The sequence below is a fragment of the Lutjanus erythropterus genome, chromosome 19 (genome assembly GCF_056507025.1).
Source record: "Lutjanus erythropterus isolate fLutEry1 chromosome 19, fLutEry1.hap2, whole genome shotgun sequence".
Taxonomy (NCBI): domain Eukaryota; kingdom Metazoa; phylum Chordata; class Actinopteri; order Lutjaniformes; family Lutjanidae; genus Lutjanus; species Lutjanus erythropterus.
In genome coordinates, this window is record NC_139335.1 from 8,126,279 (window position 1) to 8,150,799 (window position 24,521).

General features: G+C 40.3%; 1 protein-coding gene across 2 annotated transcripts; it reads left to right on the plus strand.

Annotated features, from left to right (window-relative positions):
• Positions 1–1,218: 1,218 nt before the first annotated feature.
• znf652 (zinc finger protein 652) lies at positions 1,219–22,671 on the plus strand. 2 transcript variants are annotated; one of them, XM_084745164.1, is made up of 6 exons: positions 1,219–1,550; positions 8,401–9,963; positions 13,111–13,258; positions 13,583–13,698; positions 18,167–18,311; positions 21,870–22,671. In XM_084745164.1, the coding sequence occupies exons 2-6, from the start codon at positions 8,917–8,919 to the stop codon at positions 22,490–22,492; spliced, it is 2,079 nt and encodes a 692-aa protein (XP_084601290.1). In that variant the 5' UTR covers positions 1,219–1,550; positions 8,401–8,916; the 3' UTR covers positions 22,493–22,671. The 2 variants fall into 2 exon arrangements, with proteins under 2 accessions (XP_084601290.1, XP_084601291.1); XM_084745165.1 differs by having other exon boundaries at positions 1,226–1,357.
• Positions 22,672–24,521: the final 1,850 nt, after the last annotated feature.

Genomic DNA, 24,521 nt, shown 5'->3' on the forward strand with positions numbered 1-24,521 from the left:
ATAATAGTCACCACAGGAGGGTGCATCATAATTCCTTTTTGAAAAAACACCAGTCAGTTGCACTGTTTATTCTTGCTTCCTTAAATTATGATGGTTCAAATTGATAAAATAGTTTAACTTTGATTGGTATCTGTCACAACTGAGTGAAAGTTAAGAGATTTTTTTTTTTTTTTTTTTTTTTTTTAAACCTATTTCGCAAGGAATTAAAACATCTATGACAATGCAAAAATTGTTTCTAAAAATATTTTTTTCTATACAGTACCAGATGAAATTATGTCATAATTTAATTTAAATTAAGAGTGGAGAAAGACAGGTGATGACTGCATTTTATACAGGGTTGGGTAGTAATGGATTACATGTAATTGGGATTGCATTAAGATTACAAAATAACTATAATCAGACCAGATTAAATTTGAAAAATGTACAATTAGATTATAGTTACATTGTCAAGAATTATGATCATTTTTGATTACATCTTTAAAATTATTACACTTTTTTTATGATGAATGATGTATTAGTCGTAAAACACAGGGTATACAGGTTTCAGGTTTTAAAAGAAAGAATTTGTAGAACTCAGTGTTGCTGCGTTCAGTGTTTTAGTATAAGGTTCAATATTCGATTTTGAAAGAATTCAAATGCATTCGTTTTAGGTTGCATTTTTGTAAACCAATAGACTGACTAATTACAAAACCTGCCATCTATTTTGCATTTGGTAACTGAGCACATTTCAAAGTAATCTGACCAAACCCTGATTTTATATATGATTTATGAGTTATGATTCGTTTTTAAACCTTTATCCTATGCATTGTCACAAATGTGATTTATCCTTTAGAAAAAAAAGTCCCAACAATATGGAATTTGGTCCTTGTGGAACTTTCCTGGAAGTCTCTACAGAAAAATTAAAAAATATGCAAACAAATTCACTGGGACACGTTGTGTGTCCAGACCAACAAAAACTTACTGTTAAAAAACTCAAATCAGACTCATATAATTGAATAAGTCATGAGTAAAAGCTCCTGATAAAGCCTTTGAGAGGATAAAACACTCCTCCGGGTCTCATCATTATTTCATCAATCAAGGATTTGAGCGGGGCGCGTGTGCGCGCACAATGCCCTGTCTGGTCTTGAGATCCAGACACGCTGCCGCGCCGCACCGCGTCGTAGCGCCGCGCCGCGCTGTGCCCCGTCTGGTTTGGAGACCCCAGACACGCTGCCGCATCGCATCTCCCAGCGCCGCCTTGCCGCGCGCCTGCCCAGACAGACAGCGGCCTGAATGCTCGGGATGAGCGCGGGACGGCGGTGGTACGCGCGAGAGCTTGGCCGGGCCACGTAGCGGGGCTGAGGACACCGGTGCGCAGGTATCTCCGCAGCCCATAACGCACATCAACACATAGTCTCGCACATTTTGCACACAAAGATCCTCGACAGTGTCTTTTCTAAATGCACATCCGCGACTGTGGAGAGAGAGTGAGCGAGAGAAGTGCGCGTGCAACCCCGAATCTGTGCAACTCTGATTGCACGAGCGCAGGAGGGAGGTCGCTGTCGACGGAGGTAAGCACCGCAAACTGACAACTAAATGTTGCTTTATAACTTAATTTTATGCACTTACGTGTATGACAAGCGTGGCAGCAGCTGGGAGAAGCCGCCGCGGGTCGCCGGTGTCCGGGAGCCGCTGTGAGAAATGTCGGTGAGCGGAGCTAGCAGTGACTTTGTGACAGAGTCGAGTTGAGTGGGTTTGTCGGGGTTTTGTTAGGAAAGCGGCGCTTTTCATCTTGCACGACAAGAAAGATAGACCGATAACAAAGCATGACATCGGCTTTTCATCTGGCTTCATGTGGGTCTGAGGGCTGTCACACTTTCCCCTTCTAAGTGCAGTATCGAAATTAACTGTAACGTTAATGCTAAATATCTGACGTTGGTGCTAGCTGTAAGCTAACTAGCCCCAATCTGGGCGGTTTTGGGTTAAAAAAGTGAAAGTCCTCTATCTGTTGTTAGCTAATGCATGTCAGGGCACACTAGCCTTCAGATGGTTTAGCTTGTGCAGGGTAATACGATTGTTATTGAGGCTGAGGAACCTTAACTGCACTAAAATATCCAATGGCTGCACCTTGAGCTAATGTAGCCAAGTTAGCTTGTCATGTGTATGTAGGTTAGTACCTATGGAGTATTGCTAGCTTGCTAAGTAGCCCAAGTTGGCCAGGCCTGCACAGTGTTACCGCTGTTAGGTGTGTAATGTTGCCTTTTTGTTTAACTCTTTCTCTGCTTCGTACACACTGACACCTTAACTCTAAATCATGTAGCTGAAAATGTTGCCCTCGTCAAGATGTATAGACGGGAACAAATTAAAGGAAAAACCCGTATAAAAGAGTGGAGACGCATATAAAGTGCAGTTGCTTCTGTGCACCAGGGCTGACTGAATTGTTTGAGTATGAAAATGATATGTATAAAACGCTGAGGCCTTTGCAATCACCATATCTCAACCCAAGTGAACACCTAAGGAAGAGTTTGGATCATTGAGTAAGACTAAATATACTATAAACTAGAGCTGCACAATTTAATTGCAATATGGCCAGGTGCAAAATCCTATTTTTTGAAAAAGGAATAATGTATGAGAAAACAGCATTTTAATGACCTGGGCTAAAACTGATCATTTGCACTAATCATATTGCATATTGCAGTTTCGGCCAAAATATTTGCAGTATGACTTTTTTTTCCAAATCGTGCAGCCCTAATGTAAATGTTCTTCTCTGAATGTATTCAGAGATTACTTGATTGAATAAAGAGGGGGAATATCTCGTGGAGGAATGGTGTTCATCCTTCCAATATGCTAACTTCCACAGACTTGGCAAAGAGCACTAAAGCTATTCTGGAGTCTTGTGATGGCCTGACTCCATACTGAGACACTTCATGTTGGTTTTTCCTTCATTTTGTCACCAATCTGTAGCTTTATAGAACCAGAAAGTAGCTGCTGCACCATACTCATCATACTTTCCAAAATTATGTATAATGTTGGTTTTGCACCAGGGCTGGGAACCAAACTTTGATACTTTTATGGAACCAACTGAAAAGCTTCACTGCTATCAAGTATCAAAAAATATCATGTCATTTGATTCCAAGTTTTGATTTATATCTAATTTTTGTAAAGTCCAATACTGTACAGATATCCAATCATTTTTTTTCATTTTGGTCTGAGTATCCAGGTTCTCAAAGTGCTCAGAGTAAAAAGAGTTTCTCCAGATGCTCTCGGGTCTTTGAACAGCTTTTTCATTTTAAAGTGAGTAATTGCACCATAATATGTAATGTCATTTTCTTTTTGTTAAAATGTATTTGGCATCATAAAAAGTATCATTCAGGAACCAGTGTATTTGTACCAGCACCAATATTGAATATTTTTGAACAATACCAGCCCTGTTTTGCACCATGTTTGCCAGAAATAGTAAGCTTGTTGCACCCAGTCCAGTAATTCAATCATGTCTGTATGTGTGTGTTTCTTTTAAGAGTTAAAAATCAGATTTTTACTCCCATGTTCTTTTTCTTATTTAGAATATAGTGCTATACCTGTAGTGAACATCAGTAGACTGCTGTCCATCTTGACAGTGTCTCTCTCTGTGTGCAGTGATGATAAAGAAACTTGGTATGGGAGATCTCTGGGCTGAGATAATTCTCTCCCACTTCTCTGTGATACCTCAGATGATTTATACCAGACCAAAAACACTAGGTACTGCTCTATGACCCGATTATGGGCTTTAGGGCCAAATGCCTACAGAGGCATGGAGCACCCCCGCAGTGCACCACACAGTGAGCTGGTTAAGGTCTTATGAGTTTGGACAGAGTGAGGAATGTGAACCCTCACACAGTCCTCTACAAGCTGCGAAAGGGAAAGCTCATTAAAGTCTAGACTTGAGAGGGAGCGTGGATTTGAGTAACACTGCTGTATAATAGGAGGTAAACGTGACGCATTTTGACCGCTTCACAGGTCTCATCTTCATTAATGTTTCAATCCAAGCAACACTTGCACGAACACTTGCCCCATTTAATGCTGTTGGTTTATTGTGCTTTTGCAGTAAAGCTCCCATCCTGTATCATTCAAATTGTAAACCACAGTAGCATCTATCCGGTATATGACTGGCTTTGTGGCTTACCGTATACAAAAGGAGTTTTGATTTCTCATCATGTCTCTGTAGCACGATTGAGGAAGGCTATAAATTGGTTATTGTTGAACAAACTTTGATTTCTTGGCAAGTTTTGCTGAGCATTAGTAATGCTTTGGATTTCTTAAATAGCTGTCAGAGAGACATTCATGTATGCGCTCTTCTCTTTTTTTGTGTCAGGGTGCAAAGTTCATCTTTGAAAGCTGTCCAAACTAAAAAAGGCAGTCACAAGTGATCATCATTCCAATAGGTTTGACCTCCCTATCTAACAAGGTGATTGTGTAGACTAATTAGCAGTGATATTGAGAAGTCTGCGCTCTACTTGATTCCCACATCAAAGGGCTGCATTATTTCACAGCAAGTGAAACTCTGAAATGACTCATCATTGATAATGATAAGCGCGTCGAAGGATTTTACTCAATATGGGTTACATAACTACACTCTGTTTATTTGCACATGACCTTTTTTTGACAGATTTCAGCAGCGAAATTAGCACTTTTGATTAGTTTTGAATGGCAAATTAAATATATTCTTTAAGTTAGATGTTTATTCTGTCAGCCTCATAAACATTTAATTTAAACATGCATATCCTTAAAAAAGAATGCAATCCACTGATTGCATGTTAACTCAAGCTCATGCAGCGGTTTCTCATGCAATTTATATTCCTCTGTCATCTAGACGCAGGATAATCTATTAGGCTTTGTGTCTAAGACTGCCATGTGAGTTGAGTTGCTCTGACAGTGCAGAGCTTGCCCTCCCCCTGTGGTCTTAATGCTCTGAGAGCTGCTGTCCAATTCTCAGAAAGGATCAGAGTCAGCATGCACAGGAAGACAGGTGTGTCTATACTGTATGTGCAGATAGTCAAATTCTGCTTGAATGGTTTTCACTTGCGCTTGCAGAACTTGTAGAACATATATCGATGTGTTTGACTTAAGTAAAAATCTAGCAAACATTACTTTGCCTCTATTTATATCTGTTCTTGCTTTTTATTAGTCCAGCAAGATGGAGTGATGGGAAGCATAGAAAAATCAGGTTATGGTTTACCAAAAGAGCTTTATGCAATTAATTAGGAAACCAGTTTGACAATAACTTCAAGGCACTGTTCACCCCAAAAGGGTGGTGTCATAATATCAATATGACAGTGATCGAAATGGGCTTTCAGTTTCAGTGATCTAAATCAAAGCCAGAAACTGCAATTCTCACAAAGAAAAAACAGCCTTACCAGAGGTCCTCAAAAAGTCTAAAATCCAATCATCTGAATTTCAGGCCATAAAATGACTTAAAGGGGCAGTTCACCCTAAAATCAAAACTATTTTTCTATTGGTCTGTAGTGCTATTTATCCATATAAATTTGGGGGGATAGCCTTTGCTCCAATATAATAGGAGTAAATGGCACTCTGCTTGTGGTGCTCAAAACACTAAAAATACATTTGGAAAATTATGAACCAGAGTCTCTTTCCAAAAATCATGACCCAGTTCCTCAAGATAATCCACAGACCTTGTTGTGAGCATTGTCATGCAGGAACTACTTTCGAATCTACTGGAAAATGTTCTTTCTATGAGAAAGAAACTAGAACCACAAGCTAAGTGCCATTTAGTCCCATTATATGCCAGAGATGACAGACCTCATCATGCTGATATCTTCAAATTGATCTTCAGATTGAGTACTGAGTTTCACAAAAAAATAAATAAATCTGTGAATAAAGCATAAGAGTAAAATCCTTTACTGTGTATGATTTTTGTTTTTGTGACTAGGATAAAGGGAAGTATGAGTAGCATCTCATTATACAAAAAATAAATTAACTTGTAAGTCTTGAAGAAAACATTTTTATTACTGGTGACTTCAAGCAGCTTCTGCTCAGTTTGAATTAGAGTTTGTAGTGAGTAATTATGAGGCTTGAAGGAAAAGTAAGACACCATAAATGAAAACAACACTTCTTAGGTGACAAATAAATAAAAAGAAAAAGTAGAAGGGGAAAAAAGCTCGACACTCATCATGTCACTTATGATCTTCTCCTTTACGCACTGTCTTGCTCCTTTTTCTGGTACTCTTGTAAACCCTCCATAATAAGTGTGACTGTAAATTAAAGACTAGAACAAAGTAGCCTTCATGGGTCGGGTGAGGGGATGTTTGAATATGAAAGTACCTCTTAAGGTGTTTATGTTTTCTTTGTGGACGGTGCAGCGCTGCATGTTCAAAGAAATAAAGCTTAAGACATTTGTGAAGACACAGAAGAGAGGATGTTTGCTGTCTCCAAGAAAGGAAATGTGTTTTTTGTTTTTCGCTCAGGGAGGTTTTCAAGTGAACAAACCGCCCTAGTGCACACTCATTATGGCGAGTAGGGTGTAAGGTTGTTCCAGGTCAACCAACTGTCAGCCAGGGACATCCCTGCATAGATGTACACAAAAGTCAAGAACATGCAGACCCTATAAAAACAACGAGAAAATAGATTGGTTGCTTTTTTATCTTTAACTTGCATAAACATGATTATCTTACTGTCGGTTCCAAATTGTGCTGTGCATAGGCTTCAATGAAAAGCTGAAATACAGTTTCCTGTGGTTATATTTGCAATACAAGCTCCTCAGCTGTGGTTACACTACACTCTCTAACAGTCAATGGGTGGTGTGTGTGCAAGCTGGTGTGTGTTACTTGAAAAAGTGCACAATCTTATGTTCACCATCATGTTTAGAGAGTTGTGTTTTTACAAAGACATTTTATGAAACATAAGATTCAGATTGTAGGTGATGTAACATGATTGCATCTATGTTGACTAGTCCTATTGCAATACATGGCTTGAGCTATCAAGAAGCGTATCAAGGTTTTTTTGCTCGAACACTAACATAAAAAGTTTAATCTGACTATGTTTAAGAAGATACTTTGCACCATTTTTATGTACAGGGTTTGTACAAGCGCTGGAAATCCTTGAAAACACTTTCATTTTAATGTGGTGTTTTTAAAGGTTTGAAAAGTGCCTTGGTTTTGAATGAAGAGCTTGAAACTGGGGAATTTTCAACTAAGCTCATGTTATGCTAAAGTTTGGTATGAGTTTGAAAATTCCCAGGCTAAATTGCAGTAAATTTTTGGGAGGGACTGAGGATAAAACAATATGGTAGTAGAACTCATTTGTCAATTACAACATCTTAATATATGGAATATGCAATGTAACAGCTAACTTTACCTTTAAACTAGCAGCTAAATGAGGTGGCTCCACTTTACAGATATTTTGGAAATATTTCCTGTAAGTTGTCACTATTATGAACATGATTTTGCTTATGTATAGCACTGCGATATCTGATTATTTATATATGTATTAGGGCTATGTTTTGGCCACCACCATATGCATAAAATCGGAGTTGAAGTTTACTTTTTTATGCAGAAGAACACTCAGAACTTTACATGTATCACAAAACATAATATCATGATAATTGTATCAATGAAGTTTATCAATATTTACTTACAGAGCTAATATGTAGCCAGATAAATATGTGGTTTATTGGTTTAGCAGTCTCTTGGCACCTAATAATTCAGGGCTACAATGCGATTATCAGTGGATGTTGATGCATCTAAATTTTAGGCTTTTAAACCAGGGGTTGCTGATGGGATTAGGTCTGTATCCATCTGCGGTTGCCCATGCTCACCCATCTTCACCAAGACTCAAGAAGAAGCTTAGTTTAGAATTGAACACCATTAAGTTTCCTCATCTAGTTGGTTCAGGCATAAGATACAGCCTGACTTACAATATTGTTTCAGATGAACATTGATGATGCTTGAAGTGCTTGAATTTGAGTTTGGAAAAGATGTAGGAACTCTGTATGTATAATGCTCCTCAGTGGGGAATATTATTATTATTTTGTTGTATCTTCATTGTTGTGAATGTGCTCATAAATTAACAAGATGTATTTTGGTTTGTCACTCCATCTCTGCGTAATATTTTATATTATGCAGATACGGTTTGATTTCTGGAGTGACTGACTCACTACAATGGGTGAGGTGTTTCACTTGTGGCCTGGAAATATTTAAAATGCTCAGCTTTTGAAATTGAACTCACACTCACTTGTGAAGGTTGTGGTTTTGACTCCTACACACAACACTGAAACATTTGTGGGCAAATGTGCCGCTCACTGTTGAAAACTTGACAACATGGCTGTAGTTTCACTTCAGATTTTCTAGTGACACACAGCAGCAGAAGAGCGCCCTTTCTAATCTCATCTGTATTTCTCTCTCGTTTCTTTTCTGTCTGATCTCACAGGTAATGCACTGTAAATGGCTCTTCAAGCAGTACACAGAAATCCTCGCAGCAGCTCCATGTCTGGTATTCAGCTCGTCTTTACCTGCTCTGCAGTTTGAAGACACTGGCCCCCTGCAGGGCAGCAGCCTTCAGAGAAACTGAATTTGGCAGCTGCCTACACCTCCCATACTAACTCGAGAGCAGTTTAGCTTCAAATGTTCAGCATCAAAGACACTGAACCTTTGATTTTGCAGTCTGATTTTTAAGCATATGGAACAACACTCGGAACCGATTGTATGTCTCTCCAACTGCATTTCCTGCCTTGGACAGAATGGATGCTCTTTTTGAATCAGGTTGACTATCTGTCCCCGCATCCCCTCCTTCCTGTCTCTTCAGTAGAAGGAGGGTGGGGGATTGGTGTGGCATCCCCTGCCCCTCCTTGTAGAGAAGGTTAGTCTACCCAGGCGCCATAGCAGTGACTCTTTTCCATTGCCATTGCTCCCACCAACTCCACCCCTCCGTTCCTGCTCCCTCTTCATGAAATCCTGCAAGAGCCTCAAGGAAGAGGTTTCCATTCCAAGCCTTGGCGGGATGTCACAGGAGGAAGGACGCAGGGCGCCGGTGTCCCAGTCTTATTTTCACTCCCCTAACCCAGATCTGGACCTGACAGGCAAGCTTTACAAGAGGGAGGTTGGTGGTAAGCCTTATTCTGTGTTAGTGGACAATAAAATGGCTGCCAAGACACCCATGGGAGATCAGAACATTGGTCAGTTGCCCACTCAGCATGTGACTCCACAACAACATCAGCAGTATTTCAGAGAGGGAGGAACAGGGCAGGACGTGGGGACACAGGGGTCCCAGGCTGGCAACGACGGCACCTCTGACGACACTGAGGACGATGACGACGACGAGGAAGAAGAGGGCGAGGATGAGGAGGAGGACGGGGAGGAGGAGGGTTTCAAGCGTGAGCAAATTATCGTCGAGGTCAACCTGAACAACCAGACACTTCATGTATCCAAGGGTGAAAACAAAACTGGAACAGCAGCTGATGACTCTGAGAGAGCTGGCAGTGATGAGGATGAAGACGAGGACGAGGAAGAAGAGGAGGAGGAGGAGGAAGAGGAGGACAGCCCCGATGAAGAGGAGGACGAAGATGATGAGGATGATGAGCTTGACAGTCGAAGAACAAGGTCAAAGAGGGCCCGTCGGGGTGCCAGTAGCACAGCAGCTCCAAGCCAGCCGCGGAGGAAAAGTCTCAGAACGGCTCTGAGCGCCGCCACCGCTGGAATGACCACGAGGGGCCGGCGGAAGTGCATGGAGACTCCAAAGAGCAAGCGCAGGTCAGCCAGGTCAGCCCCGTCGTCTGCCGGCTCCACGACGACAGGAGGTAAAGCAGAGGTGGAGGAGAAGGAGATGCTGGCGTGTGAAAAGTGCCCCCGGGTGTTTAACACACGCTGGTACCTGGAGAAGCACATGAATGTCACACACAGGCGGATGCAGATTTGCGACAAGTGTGGCAAAAAGTTTGTCCTGGAGAGTGAGCTGGCCTTACACCAGCAGACTGACTGTGAGAAGAACATCCAGGTAAAGTAAACCTCTCCTGTCTCATGTCATATCTGTTTTAATTACTGTTGAGTTTTGCAGAGGTTTTTGTTTTGTTGCTTTGAGCACCACAAATCGAGTGCCATTTAGTCCCATTATATTGACGAGAAGGCACACATCTCTGCAGCTGATATATGCAAAACTGAGCAGCTCACACCAAAACATGAATTTGACCAGTCTTGACTGATTGGATTGTGAATTTAACTTAACATTTACAAAGTTTTATTGAATTCAGGCTTACTTTTAAATGTGTGATTGGGGAAAAATGTGTATTGATCACGCTGTGAAAAATACAAAATGCATGTAACATGAACTCACTGCACCAACAAAGTTACCTCCTTTACCCTCTGAGCCTTGAAGACATAGGTGAGCTATTTCAAACTGCGCTCCCTGACTGACACTTTATACTTCTTTTTTGTCAGAATCGGCATGAAAACATCTAAATGCATTGATAATGATCTTTAAAAAGTCAGATTTAACTTGCTGAAATGTGCAGAAACCCTGAAAAAAACTTGATATCATCCATTCTTTCAAAACAAGAATTTGTACATGTAAGTGACAGTTTTCAGAGCTCAGGATCTGTTGATCTTTACAAGTTAGGACTTTACAGTCTAACAACATCTGTGAGTGCTGGAAAAAGGGTTAAGAATTGGGACATTTAATAGTGAAAGTCAAATCGAATCACAGATTTGGGAACTAGTGACACCTCTGCTGAGTACAGTCAACATGTGAAACATATAGCTGCTGTATTTCCTGTTGTACTTGGTTCATAAACAAATTATAGTAAGATTGTTGTGTGTGAGGTAAAGCGACAAGTAAGTTTCATTTCTTGACAAAGTAATTTGGGTTCTCCCTAAGTTACATTGTCTGTAGCCAAAATACTAATAAAATTATTATTAATGATGTTTTATGTTTTCCAGTTGTGAATTACTGATAGTATAGTAAAAACTGAAAAGTGTAAGCAGACAGTAGTATGTCTCACACAGACCTTTCATCTCAAAAGAAAACATTGTTATCTGCTGTCTTTGATGTTATCAGAAGTGGGTTCAATTTGGTTTTACTTCTCTAAAACTGAAAAATGTGATTCAGCGTATTAATCCCCAAGGGTCATATGGCTGTTTTAAATGGCTTAATTTAGCCTCTGTTCTGCTGAACGTGATTTGCATCTGTAGTTAGTTTGTGGAGGAATGCGTTTTCTCCTTTTGACATCTGCTATTGAGATAGTGTGCCTTGCAAGTGTTTTATTAATAGTGTCCAAAAAAATCAATCATCTTAGACATTTCATGTTATCTTAATAGCAATTAATTACAGTGGCTGTGACAAGACTCTTTTTTTTTTACTCTGATCAGCAGAAAAAGATCATGAAATTGACCAAAATTAAGCACAGATATGACACAAAATAAGTTTGCACCCTCTTTTGCTGAAGTGTTTTATTTAGACTCTACATAGCAAGTTGATTAGAGATAAGCCATAGTGTGAATTAGTCAATTTCCTGGTCAAAACAATATCATGAAGACTAAAGATCATATCAAAACAAATAAGAAAAGAAGCAATCAGGGAGTGCAAAAGTGAGGTTATTTAAAAAATATAAATGGCACTGTGTAAATTAATAAAGTAGTGAGGTTACCAACAGGCCCGTGGCAGCTCTGACAGAGCTCCAGGGTTTGTGGCGGAGATGAGTGTGTGTGCACACAACTGTTTCCCTGGTGCTTCACCAGTTTTATGGTAGTAGAAAAGAGAGAGACACTGCTGGGGAAAAAACACTCACATGATAGTTTGGCTAGCATTTGCAAGAAAGCATGTGGGGGACATAAAACAAAGTGGAAGTGTCTTTGATATGATGAGGCCATAATTGGGCTTTCTGGCCATCATATTAAATGCTTTGGTTTTGTTTTTTTTAGTATGTTGGTGGTAGCATGATGCTGTGGGTACGCTTCTCTGCTGTAGGCCCTGCAGTCTGCAAGAGAACCGCCAATGCAGCCCGATTTGTTTGCAGCAAGACAACAACCCAAACGCGGACTAAAATGTCTTAAGATCAACAGTGCTGATGCCTTGCAGTGCAGCCAGTCTAAACTTCAACCTAGTGAAGAATTTTGCAGTTTTGCAAAAAAAAATTGAGCAAAATCATGGTATCGAAATTTGCAAAGCTGAAACTGATAGATCTACACATGTAACTGGTAACAAAGGTGCCTGCACTGTATATCAATTTGAATACTTGTGCCATCAGTTGTTTTCAGGGCTCCTACACAGTATGGAAAATTATGGAATTTGATTTGAGTAGGCCTAATTTCCATGTCTGGAAAATTTGTTGTTTCCAGACTATTGTCCCTGCTAGTTTACTAAAATATAAAATTCAGAAATTCTTAAAATAAGCTGCTCATAAAGGCAGTGTTTTTCATGTACAGACAGCCAGCACAGAAATTGTTGTCAAAGTAACAGGCCTGTGTTATATGAGGAAAATGTAGGCTCTGCCTCAGCCTCGCACTGTAATTTTACAATTTAAAAGTCCTAAAACGGGGTGCTCCGGTGGTGCAGCGTGCGGCCCATGTGTGGACAAAGTCAGTCCTTGCCAGGCCCTGCATGTGGGCCTTTGCTGCATGTCTAAAGACTAAAAAGCAAAAATAATAATCTTAAAATATCCTATAACTTTTGTATTTTGCCAATTGACCAATTATGCAAAACTACTGTCAGATGCCCCAAATCATGTTTTATTGATTCTCAATTACAGTTTAAACATTAATAGCTATTTACAGACTGTGTTTGCTAAAACGCACAAGAAGCCTAATTGGTCCAAGAAAGTTGAATACTTCACACTAGTGTTGTAATTATATGATTTAATCAGAAATCACTCACAACCACTTGAATTACTGTTGATGAAATTTGTTTTGTTTTTTTTCTAATTGTATCTAAGCTTTTTTTTGTCTGTTGACTGTCATCAGAAGATATTTAGTGGGAATTCAGGAAATTAGACCCACTGTGATTTCTCCCCAGCAGAGGGAGCTGGAGTATAATGAAACAAATTTGACAAATCAGAACCGTCACATGGCTTTCAGGTTTTGTTACTCATGATATTTATAAGCAACAACAAGCTTAATCTTGTTTTATTTCTTACTTTTATGTGTTTTTTAGTGTGTTTCCTGCAATAAGTCTTTTAAGAAGCTGTGGTCACTGCACGAGCACATTAAGATTGTGCACGGCTATGCAGAAAAGAAGTTCTCATGTGAAATCTGTGAGAAGAAGTTCTACACTATGGCTCACGTCCGTAAGCACATGGTTGGTAAGTGGGAACCTTTTTTTTCCACAGTTTGTTTTGTCCTGCATCACTGATATCCAATTCTGGGGTTGTGAGCCACCACATGGCTCTGAATTCAATGAGACTGAGCCACAAGACTGAGCATATATGGCTTTTTTTTAGGATAATCGGGTATATTTTCTTTAATTTTACATTCAAAACACAGTCTTAATTAGTATTACTAGTGTTATATCTGGTTGTGTTGTCATTATTCATACACAGCTGTCCTACCTGAAACCTTGATACTACCTGATCATCTCAGCATTGTTTTCCTTTCTCTCTTTCCTTCTTATTCTCCCCCACACCCAGCTCACACTAAGGACATGCCATTTACCTGTGAGACATGTGGGAAGTCGTTTAAACGCAGCATGTCTTTAAAAGTTCACTCGCTCCAGCATTCTGGAGAGAAGCCCTTCCGTTGTGAGGTAAGATTCACGCACCGTGTCCACGTGCAGACATGATATCCTCCTGTGTACTGAGAAGTCGTGGTTGGGTCTAGTATTATAATGAGTCTGACGTGCGTACAGAGTGACCACTCAGGATCACATTCTGGCTTTTTGCTTATTTTGTCTAATCAAACTGAGGGCAGTGCTACACAGAAAAAATAGATGATTATACTCAGCCGTTAAGCTAGAGAACAGGATTGCTTCACCTGGGACATGGCCTAAAAAACTCCCAAGACAAAACGGCTACAACAATGTCAAGGAGGTTTGTTGTGCTATATGCAAACTGTCCTTCAATGGGCCTGTTCAGACCTGCTATTCAAATGTGTCCGTGGTGATCCGATCACAAGTGGACAGCTCTGAGTACATGACTTGGTATTACAATGCGTCTCCAGTGAGCATATAATAAACACGAGGGCTGTTTTGTCAGTTAAAAGACCATTACTGTCCATTTGGCGGTATATATGTTCCTTTCCTTTTTTAAGTTCAGCACCACATAAAACTCCTCTATCAGCCCACAATGAGCCTTATATTTTTACCTGCGCTGTCAGCAACCCTGCAGGAGACACGCTCTGTGGTCAGAGGGGATTTTATAACTGAACTATGATCGGAACAATGCACATTTTTCATTTTCTGACTGTGTGAAAATCTTATGTAATGACAGAGTGAGAGAAAAAGTGGCTTCTGGTGCACCACAGAGCTTCCCTCCTGTCTGCAACAATACAGTTTGTTTTTACGAGGAATGAAACAACTCAGTATTTAATGTCAAATTTACAATAAAGCATACCTGATTAAGATTTTGCCGTTGTGCTTCCCTGCTCTATATGCAAATTAAAACATTTGCAAAATGTACTGTTTTTAGCTGGTGGTCCACCGAGACAAACAGACACAATGTTTTTTACACAATGAAAGACCTATAACTATATATAACCTACTTAAATTATAACAGCCCAAAGAATTTGTTATAGACAACATTTCAGAAAGTTTGTAACATTTCTCCTCACTCAGTAAAATAGCGCACTTTTTCACTGGAATCTGGAGTACAATGAAACTAACGACGGACTTGATGATGGACTCCTGAGAGCAACTCAGCCTAGTTAGGACTTGGTTAGAGTCTCAAAATTTCATTCAAAATCCATTGCTGTCGATCAATACCCGTGACCCCTGCAGACTCATGTGACCCAGGCATGAATGAATTGTACCCTTTATCATTGAAGACAAAAGCCAGATGTTGGCGGGTGTTTTGTAAAAGGGGCTTAAGTGAAGACAGCATGTTTCTCACTGAACATTATTCTGAAACCATATATTTCAATATAGTAATAACTTCCATAGATAAAAATACACCAATATTTAGAAAATATATTTTTTTTATCTACATACATTTTCTATTAATAATAACTGTTATATTGCACATTATAATATTAACCTGTACAGTATTATTTACATTTTTTAAAAATCTGTGTTCAGCTATTATACTGCATAGATTCTTTGGGTCTAAAATACATGTGTACAGTATCATATTTCATTTGCATATAATACTATTCAAATAACTGTCACACTGTTAGTATTCTTGTAGTGTTTTTTAATTTGTTCATATTTTTCTGAACTATTTTCCCATAATTTCAAAATATTTGCTACTCAGTGTGCATACCGCACTTTAAATACCAAAGCTCTCTTAGTTCTGATGTCGTCTGTAGTTGTAATTTTAGTGTGTGTGTGATGTCTGTATATTAATTGTATTTCTGTGTTTGAACTTTTGGTTGTGAGAAACAACATTTCGTTGTTTGCCCTGGATGTGGAAATGACAAACAGGTTGAACTTAAAACTGCAACCTGACTAGTTGGAGGCAGTAATTCTAGTGTAATGCAGGTACACTTGTATTTAGTGGACTAAGAAGAATTTTGGAGCTGAATAGAGCTTGCTTGTCTTATCCTCTGACATTTTTTCCCATCACCTTTCCACCCACTGCTGCTGTTGAAATGTGTCACCATGTGAAAGGTCATTCACCTAACATAGAAGATATAAGGGTGAGCCTTCTCACTATAACAGTTCCCAACCGGACATTTTCTAAGCAGCTTAAATTCCACAGTTGATCGACGAGTTTTCCTCACAGCAGTTGCGTTGTTTATTTTCTGTTCTGCTTTAGACAGCCTTGAACAAATATGTCAGGACCCGTGTTGACACACCAGAGTGATGGTGTGCATTAGCCTAAATATTGTTAGTCATAAACACACACAACTAACAGGGATTTTCTTTGTAATGTTTTTATTTTGCGCTGACTTCAGTACAGAAAGAGTGGAGGGACTGACGGTTACAGTTTTGATGAATTGGCCCTCAGAAAAAGCCTGGAGGTGGTTTTCAGTCATTAGTTTGAGCAGAGGAGCATCTGTGCCGTGTGGTTTGTGAGCAGCAACCCAAAATAGTTACTTATATTCAGTCTTTCAGGGGAGGAGGGGGATATCCTCCTGTATTTTGAATATTCATTGGACAGTTAAATCATGTGAGCAACACACAGAAGCTAAAGTCAGACCGCGACAAATATTAGCAAACCACACATAACAGTGTTCACCAGAGATAAATTTAGAAATGTTCAGTGTTTTGAGGCTTTAACCGACAGGATGCTTTTCGTCACGTTGTATGTTAGATTTTTGAGCTCATTTAAATAACATGGTTTGTTACAGTTGATCATCATATCCGTGTCCTGACTAATTCAGAGGAATTTGACAGCTTTAGGCCCACCCAAAGCATTTCAGTGTCCAGCTACTTGAACCCCACTAGGAACATGTGTGTATGGGTGGAGCTGCTCTAATTAAATGTTTGAAGTCCTCCTACTCTATAACATGTGATTACATGCTTATTAAGGGTGTATGCAATGTATAGGCCTCTACCCTCAGCGGCCTTACTCTGGAGAGCCATATGGAAACTCCCAGACTCTTTTTTTCTCATAGATATTTATTTAGCCAGGTGGGGCCATTGAGATTATAAATATCTCCCTGTAGGAAAATACCTGACCAAGAAAGCCTCATAATGCAAACATACAGTGTGGCTACATGCACCTAAATATAATCAGGTTATTGTTTGCTTGCTGCAATAACCTTACTTCTTAAACATCATGTACATGTAAATGAAAAATCTGCTTTTCTTATCAGGATGAGGAATTACGAGAAATGTTGTTGACACAGTGAGACTAACAATCAAACCAGATTTCTTTGCCATGTATATAATTATCTTGGGCTGGGCTCCCTCATAAATAAAATTAATCACTCAAAGAAAAACATTGTTCACTTTCCTGTCAAAACCGTATTCGTCTCAGTAACCTGTAGGGCTTGTCCACTGGCACTTGCAACCATGCCAAATCCAACCAAACATTGATTTGCATTTCCATTACAGTTTAAACGCAGCAAGTTGTGGTGAGTCACACCTGAGATGAACCATCCCTGGAGTCGGGCCAAAGTGCCTCCAAGCAGGTTGCTGCAACATTAGATGGCTTTCATCATTTTTTACTTATTTTTATTTTATTTTTACTTGTTTAAAGTTAGCTAAAAGTGAATTTTCATCTGGAGTCCCTGGTCAGGAAATAGAGAATGATATGTCTTCCAAAAAAACGTAACACTGTGGTATAAAAATGCAGAACATATGCACGATACAACAGTTTCAGCTGTGACAGTGACAAGATTTCACAGCTTGAAGACACCACAACTCCCACTGTGTCATCACTGAGGTACTTCCTCTTCTAGACCTGTTTTATCATCCCATCTTTGTCTTCATGTAGTAAGCAGTAGATGTCAAGCAATATCAGACTGAAAATCTGTGATTATAAGTAGCCGGCTACCAAAAACCGCAATCGTAATCAGTGCCAAAGATGGTGCTGCTTTTAAAAGTCATTGATTCAAGACAAGTGTGTCATCAGTTATAGACTAACCTTTTAAGCAGGTATAACTGTTGTAATAAAGAAATCCCTACTGCACTGGGCTGCACAGTTGAGCCAAGCCAGCAACTGCATGGCCAGTGGTTTCTTGTGTCCATGTAAAGCCCCTTTTACAATGGACAAAAAACACGCACTAACATCTGGCTTTTGTTTTCAGTGTGGGAGGGTACAGTTCACTCCTGGGTCAAATGACTCTGCAGTGGTGGAAAAAGGGTAATCTTAGCAGGTTTTAGCAGGTTTCATAAAAAAATATATAAATAAAAACGCATAAGATCACATAATCTGTTCTTGTATAACTTGTTAGGCAATATAACAGTGATATAAATAATATTGAGAGTCAATCTGTTACTTGTCTTGAATGTTTTTAAGCTTGAATGTTTTAGCAAGTATAGAAAGTGGAGTATGTGAACGTTTCAGAGTTTTCTGTGTGTTTGCACATATGTGTAAGTGTTTTTGTGTGTGCATATTGACTCGGTGTGTGCCTGTTATCTGAATGCCTCTGTTGTCTCTTTTGAACTGCAGAACTGTGACGAGCGGTTCCAATACAAGTACCAGCTGCGCTCCCACATGAGCATTCACATCGGACACAAGCAGTTCATGTGCCAATGGTGTGGCAAAGACTTCAACATGAAACAGTATTTTGATGAGCACATGAAAACACACACAGGTGAGAAACAGCATTTTTGGCTTTTAACTGCACAAACTGTGTTGCAAACGGACCAGTTGTGCCAGTGTTCATAGGGTCTGTCCCATGAATTATGGATGCAGCACTGAGGAAATGTCCCCACCAGTTAATGAACTCAGGACAACACTGATGTTACTAATTACACTGGACAATTTCCAAGAAAAGATAGGAGAGATGACGCTCAATATCTGTAATGTTGGAGCACTTAATTTGATCTTTAATTGTACATCTTTAGACCTTCCCCTCATTTTCCATAAAACAAATGCTTAATGGTTGGTTCGATATTAAGTTTCAGGTTGCAACATCTGTCAAATATCCCCCAACTGCAGCTGATGTCCAAAGAAAAGTGGTAGTGTTGACATGAAATACATACTGGTTGTAATTTGAGCTCCTTCTCAAAGCTAGCTTTGTTTAGCCAAGTTAGCCTTGGTTTATACAAAATAGCACCAGCTAATTGTAGCATCCCTGGCTGAATGATAGTCTTACTACTCTCCAACTGATGTTTCTCAAAAGCTTTATTTACGACACCGTACACTACACTAATGCCTTTATGGCTGTGTATTGAACAGAATACACAGTTTTATGTCTGCCCACAAACTGTTATGCGATGTTGGGGGTCTGCATAATTGCCCTTCCAGCATTTTTTTTAAATTGAACAACCATATCTAGTTGTCAAAATCATGTCATGCTGTGATTACTCCCTTTTAAAGGTAGATTACATCACAAGTATTAACAACTTGCTTAGTATTTTTTCATTTGATAAACATGGGCACTGATATGCAAAAATGAAATAAATGGGTTTTATTTTTGTTTTTAAAAAAGCAAAACGACAGTTGGGACATTGGGCAAGTGTATGCCTGAACACTGCGTAACACTGACCCACAACAGCAAACCTACCAGAAACTTCTTTGGGAACCTTTGTAGAAAGTGAGGAACTTGCCTTTGAAACCTACCTCTAGTTTTAAAGCCCTTTGTGGCAGCAGAAACTGGAAAGCTTTGTGAGAAACTATGAACTTGACCCCTGTAGTGACTGGAAGAAGTACTAACAACTAGGTTTAAATTTAGTTCCCAGTCTTTTGTTCCTGCCCACTAAGACGTTCCTGTTCCAGAGACATTTATATTACAATGGTCCAGGAACAGTCTCAAGTAAATAACATCAATACAGCACAACCTCATGACTGATACAATGCAGAATTTATTTAGAGTACAAGCAAGTCCCGGTGGTGACTAGTATAGATATAAGGACTTGGAATTGTAATTTTATTGACATTTAAAGTTACACAGCCAACTTTCCAGTCTAAAAAAAGAGCAGGATAACAGAAAGTGAGGGTGGAAGAAAGTGATTCACATGTTTGAGTTGTATACTAGACAGCACTCAGTAGAGCCTTGCTATGTTGGGGACAGGCGTCTCGCCACTCTGGCAGCAGTCTTCCCTTCCATTTCTGCACATTTCCTTTCCAGCATCTACAGTATTTAAATATCACAAAGTTGTCCAACGGTAAATTACACAGAACAAGAAGATGGCTCTGTGGTTGTGGCATGGCATCCAAAAACTCTTTCATATAAAGAGGTTATTTTTTACCTTATGTAAGGACTTCTTGTTATTAAATTGGAGATATAAAATGCAACATTTTCTTCAAAGCAATGTGCAGACTTAAATTTGGTCATGAGTGATAAATGAAAGGGATTATATTTTTAAGTGTATGGTGGCTGTATCTGCAGAGACTCTGCTCTCTGCCTATATTTACTCATTTTTCTCATTATTTTGCTGTCTTCATTGCGCTTTACCAACCCAAAACGTTGGTATTTGATGTCATGATATTTTTCTTGTGCATTTACAAACAGCTCGGACAAATCCAGCTGATTTTACCTTTAAATCCTGAGTTAAATACCTCAAATTATTTCATCAGAAAAGGCCATCCAAGTTCAGATGCCATGTTTTTATTCTGCTTGTCACAAATCAAAACACAGATACTTAAAAATTCAGAAATGTTTTGAGATGAAAACTTTGCCTAACCACCATGTTTCTGGGCTCAGCCAGCCAGTCACCATACACTCCCTAAAAAAGGAAAGACATGGGATGTTTCCAAGATGAACATTATAGTGGTAAGCAGGAAGACTTTGCCCAGTTTTTGTAATGAAAGGGCCATTCTACATCAAAGAAGAGACGTGCATATATTGCGGCTTATAATGACTACCCAGACACATGCTGTATTACATCCCTCTGATTTTCTGTCCCTGCTGCATTGCTATTTCTAAGACCAAACTGAGCAGTGCAGCCTGCACGTCCTTCACTGTTTTTTCTCCAGCCGTGCCTGCCGTGGGTGGACGCGCTGCTCTAGGTTGGCGCTCACGGTTCTATTTGTGATGTGTAATTACGCTACCCTCTCCTCTCCCTGCCGCTAGCAACCAATTTAGCCTCCTGCAGGAGGAGACACACCCAGTCGTGCCCTGTAATAGGCAGCGCACATGTTCAAGACGAACTCCCAAAGTTTGGTTCACTGTTCACAGATTTTTCAGGATTTTTTGTGAGTGTAATGCAACAGTTACGGAAGACGAGCACATTAGCCATCACCTTTTGATATTCAGTTTGGAGGAGCTTCACACGTACCATGCCAGAATAAGGCATTTACCGAGCCCTTCAGCAGCCTGTTAATAGATGGCTGTGTGGGTGGTAGCAGGCATATTCAGTGGCTCCATGGAGGGAGGTTAATGAGAGCGGCATTCCAACGGAGCTGCTGTTGTTCACTTTCACATCTCCTCTCCTCAAAGTGTGAATTGTAATAGCTTCCTGCGGAGTGGGTGGGTTGACAGCAAAGACCCTCAATTCAAGATGGCAAGTTATTAGCATTTTTAAAAGAGAACTGTTGCTCTCTGCAGAGAGAAATGATTAAAGGGAACAAAGTTAACTTTGTCATTTGGAGAACTTAAATTAATTGATTATTTTTAATTTTCTAAACATCAAGTTTGACAGCAAAGGATTTGATTCTGACACATCATTTTATTTTGTCTATGCTGCAGTCTTTGTTGTTAATGGGACAGTTCACCACAAAATCAAAACTACACACTTTAGTGCTACTTATCATACATTGACATTTGACAAGCTTTAATCGGGCAATATGGATATTTTAGCCTGAAAAATTTACTCAAAACGACTAAGCGATTATCAAAATAGTTGGTGACTAATTTAATAGTTGACAACTAATTGATTAATCAACTAATTGTCGGAGCTCTAAACAATACTTCCAGATTTTTCCTGTTTTATCAGTGTAAAAAAGTAAAGCATTCTGAAAACTTTAGCAGGTTTAGGGTTTACAAAAAAGATGATGAACAGTCTTAGATGTCTTAAGAAAAATAAGAGCAATTTCAGCAATATTAATCAGGAATAACAATGAATTTTATTGCAAAATTGGAATTTATGACTTCTCTGCAATTTTCACACTTATGTTTGACACCCCTGATCTGTGAACTGCCCCTTTATTTGATACAGATTAATTTCTTCCTCTCACATCAGTCTTTTTATTTTCTCTATCTGTGCAGGAGAGAAGCCTTTCATTTGTGAGATTTGTGGGAAGAGCTTCACCAGCCGGCCCAACATGAAGCGCCACCGCCGCACGCACACCGGGGAGAAGCCCTACCCCTGCGAGGTATGCGGCCAGCGCTTCCGCTTCTCCAACATGCTCAAAGCACACAAAGAGAAGTGTTTCCGGGTCACCAGCCCAGTGGTCCTGCAGACCAGCGGCCCACCCGTGCCTGTCCGAATTTTTGCCAACACCTTCTCCTCTTCTTCCTCCTCGTCCGGTCCCGGCCCCTCAGCTGCCACCCCGGCCACCACCTCAGCACCCCTGGGCCTGAGCCCGACCGGAGGGCCCATGCCTCCAAGAGGCCCCGTGGGACACACATTCTCCCACATGCAGCTCCACTCAACTCCCTCCCACCATCATCCCCACCCCCCGACGACCCAGCAACACCTCTCAAACGCACCCCAGCACGCCCCGCCTCACCCCCACCACCACCTGGCCGTGCCCCCGGTCTCCCACCTGCCCCCGCCCCCGGCCCTTTTCAAGAGCGAGCCCTTGAACCACTGCGGGCACGAAGACAGCAGCTACCTGCACCACATGGCTCCCCCGGACAAGGGCCCCGGAGCCCCCCAGCACCACTGAACTGTGCTCCAGCTCTGCAGGCCCACACCAAACCGCGCCTTGTTCCTCCTCTTCTCGTAGTCCTGCCTCAGTCTCTCAGTCGCTAGGCCCCTGACATAAGGGGGCTCCGCTCAAACAGATTTAAATAAGTCAAGCTAAACATGCACACCTGTGTGTGTGTGCGTGCGTGCGTGCGTGCGTGCGTGCGTGCGTGCGTGCGTGCGTGCGTGTGTGTGTGTGTGTGTGTGTGTGTGTGCGCGCGTGTGTGATCAGACTGATACACCCTCAGTGCACATGTTATTTAAGTAAGATCCCTACAGTACCCATACAAAGATTTTACAACCTCTAGAATTTTTTTCTTGAACATTTTCATAGGAAATCTACACAAAATGATCTGTGTTTGTTCTATATCTGTACATTGATGGGTGTAAAGTATCTCCTTCTCATCAAAAGCTGCTGATGGAAGTCAACATATGTATTACCTGGGCTTCATGGATCATAAACAATCAGTGTCACTGAACTTCATGTCAGGTTGACTTATGGTTACACATTGGTCAGGACTGTTGCTTTCTGTGCAGGTCCTCCCCACAGCAATACTCAACCTGTCCTCCTAAACGTACTGCATAGCCTCAGCACCCACAGAAATGTTAAAAGAATGTTGTACCAGGTTCTATGTGAGCCTTTTTTTTTGTCCTAAGCCTGAGGCGGTCTGTCAGAGGGGCAACAGCAGTAGTGCAAGACGCAGTGCCATAGGTTACAGTAAGAAGGCGGGGAGGAATTTTTTTAAAGGACTTTGGAAAATGGTTTTGTAAATGGTTAGTTGAATCTAGACTGTCTAGATTCACATCATGGTTAAATGGTGCTTTCCATTCCAGTACATAAAAAAATCTCTTAATTTTGATTTTCCATTTGATTTTCAGAAGTGTAATATTACAAAAGAATTATGTATTGTGTCATACACGACATGTCTTGCCAGACTAGCTTTTCTACAATGGATCTGAGATTTGACTAGATATTTTGTGATGAAGAAACTCAAGTTATGCAGGACATGCCAGAGACACCCTCACACTTACTCAAGCACACACACAAAAGACCATATGGTCACTGATTTACTTACTGTGATCAGTGCAACCTCAGCTTTCAGTACTGTTGGTCAACAGATGCTTTTAGATAACACATGACTGTCAAATACTGCCACTGTGAGGGGCCACACACATGGCCCCATCAGGATTTACCCCACCTTCCTTCGCTGCTGTCTAAATGATACGGGTTACCATGTTAAAGGTCATTCGACACACACAGTATACACACCTGGGACCTTTTTCATCACAGTTCTTAACAGGCAATTATGCATATTCCTCTCAGCCTATATTCCACGGTTTGGTGTGGGGCGATGTTGTAATGTAGAGTTGTTTTTTTTTTTTTGTTTTTTTTTTTGACTTTTCACCGTACTGACATACTTTGATCCACACAGGCAAACGCGTGTCTAAACCTGTTGAATGTTGCCTACGCAGAATGATGGCTGATGAGTCATTCAAATGTTTTTTTTTTGTTTTTTTTTATGTTCTCTGATTATTTGCTCAGTTTTAAGCTAATGAATTGTTCTGCAGTGTAGATAAACTGTTGTTAGCACATGATAGGAAATGTCAGGATAAAGAGCAGTGGTCGTACAACTTCTAATACTTGGAATTCTTGTATAGATAAGCATATATGTGAGCAGGTCAGTGCAAGAAATTACATTTATTAATGTAAGAGCCGATGGTGTGAATGTTATTGGTTTAGAAGAAGCATGACTTTGGATTGCCTGGTTGTTAGCTTTTCACCCAGTCTGATGACTGAGTGTGTTTAGGAGCAACATGTGAGCTGTGTGTGTGTGTGAGTGTGTGTGAGAGAGAGAGAAGAGCGTATGTGTGCATGCATTAGTCTCTACCAGTCCCCAGTGCTCTTGTACCAAAAGCTGCTTTTACACAGTGTGCCCCAATATACGTGCATTTGGGGATACCTGAGATGGACAATAGCAGTAAATTTAACACGATCCTCTTTCTACCGC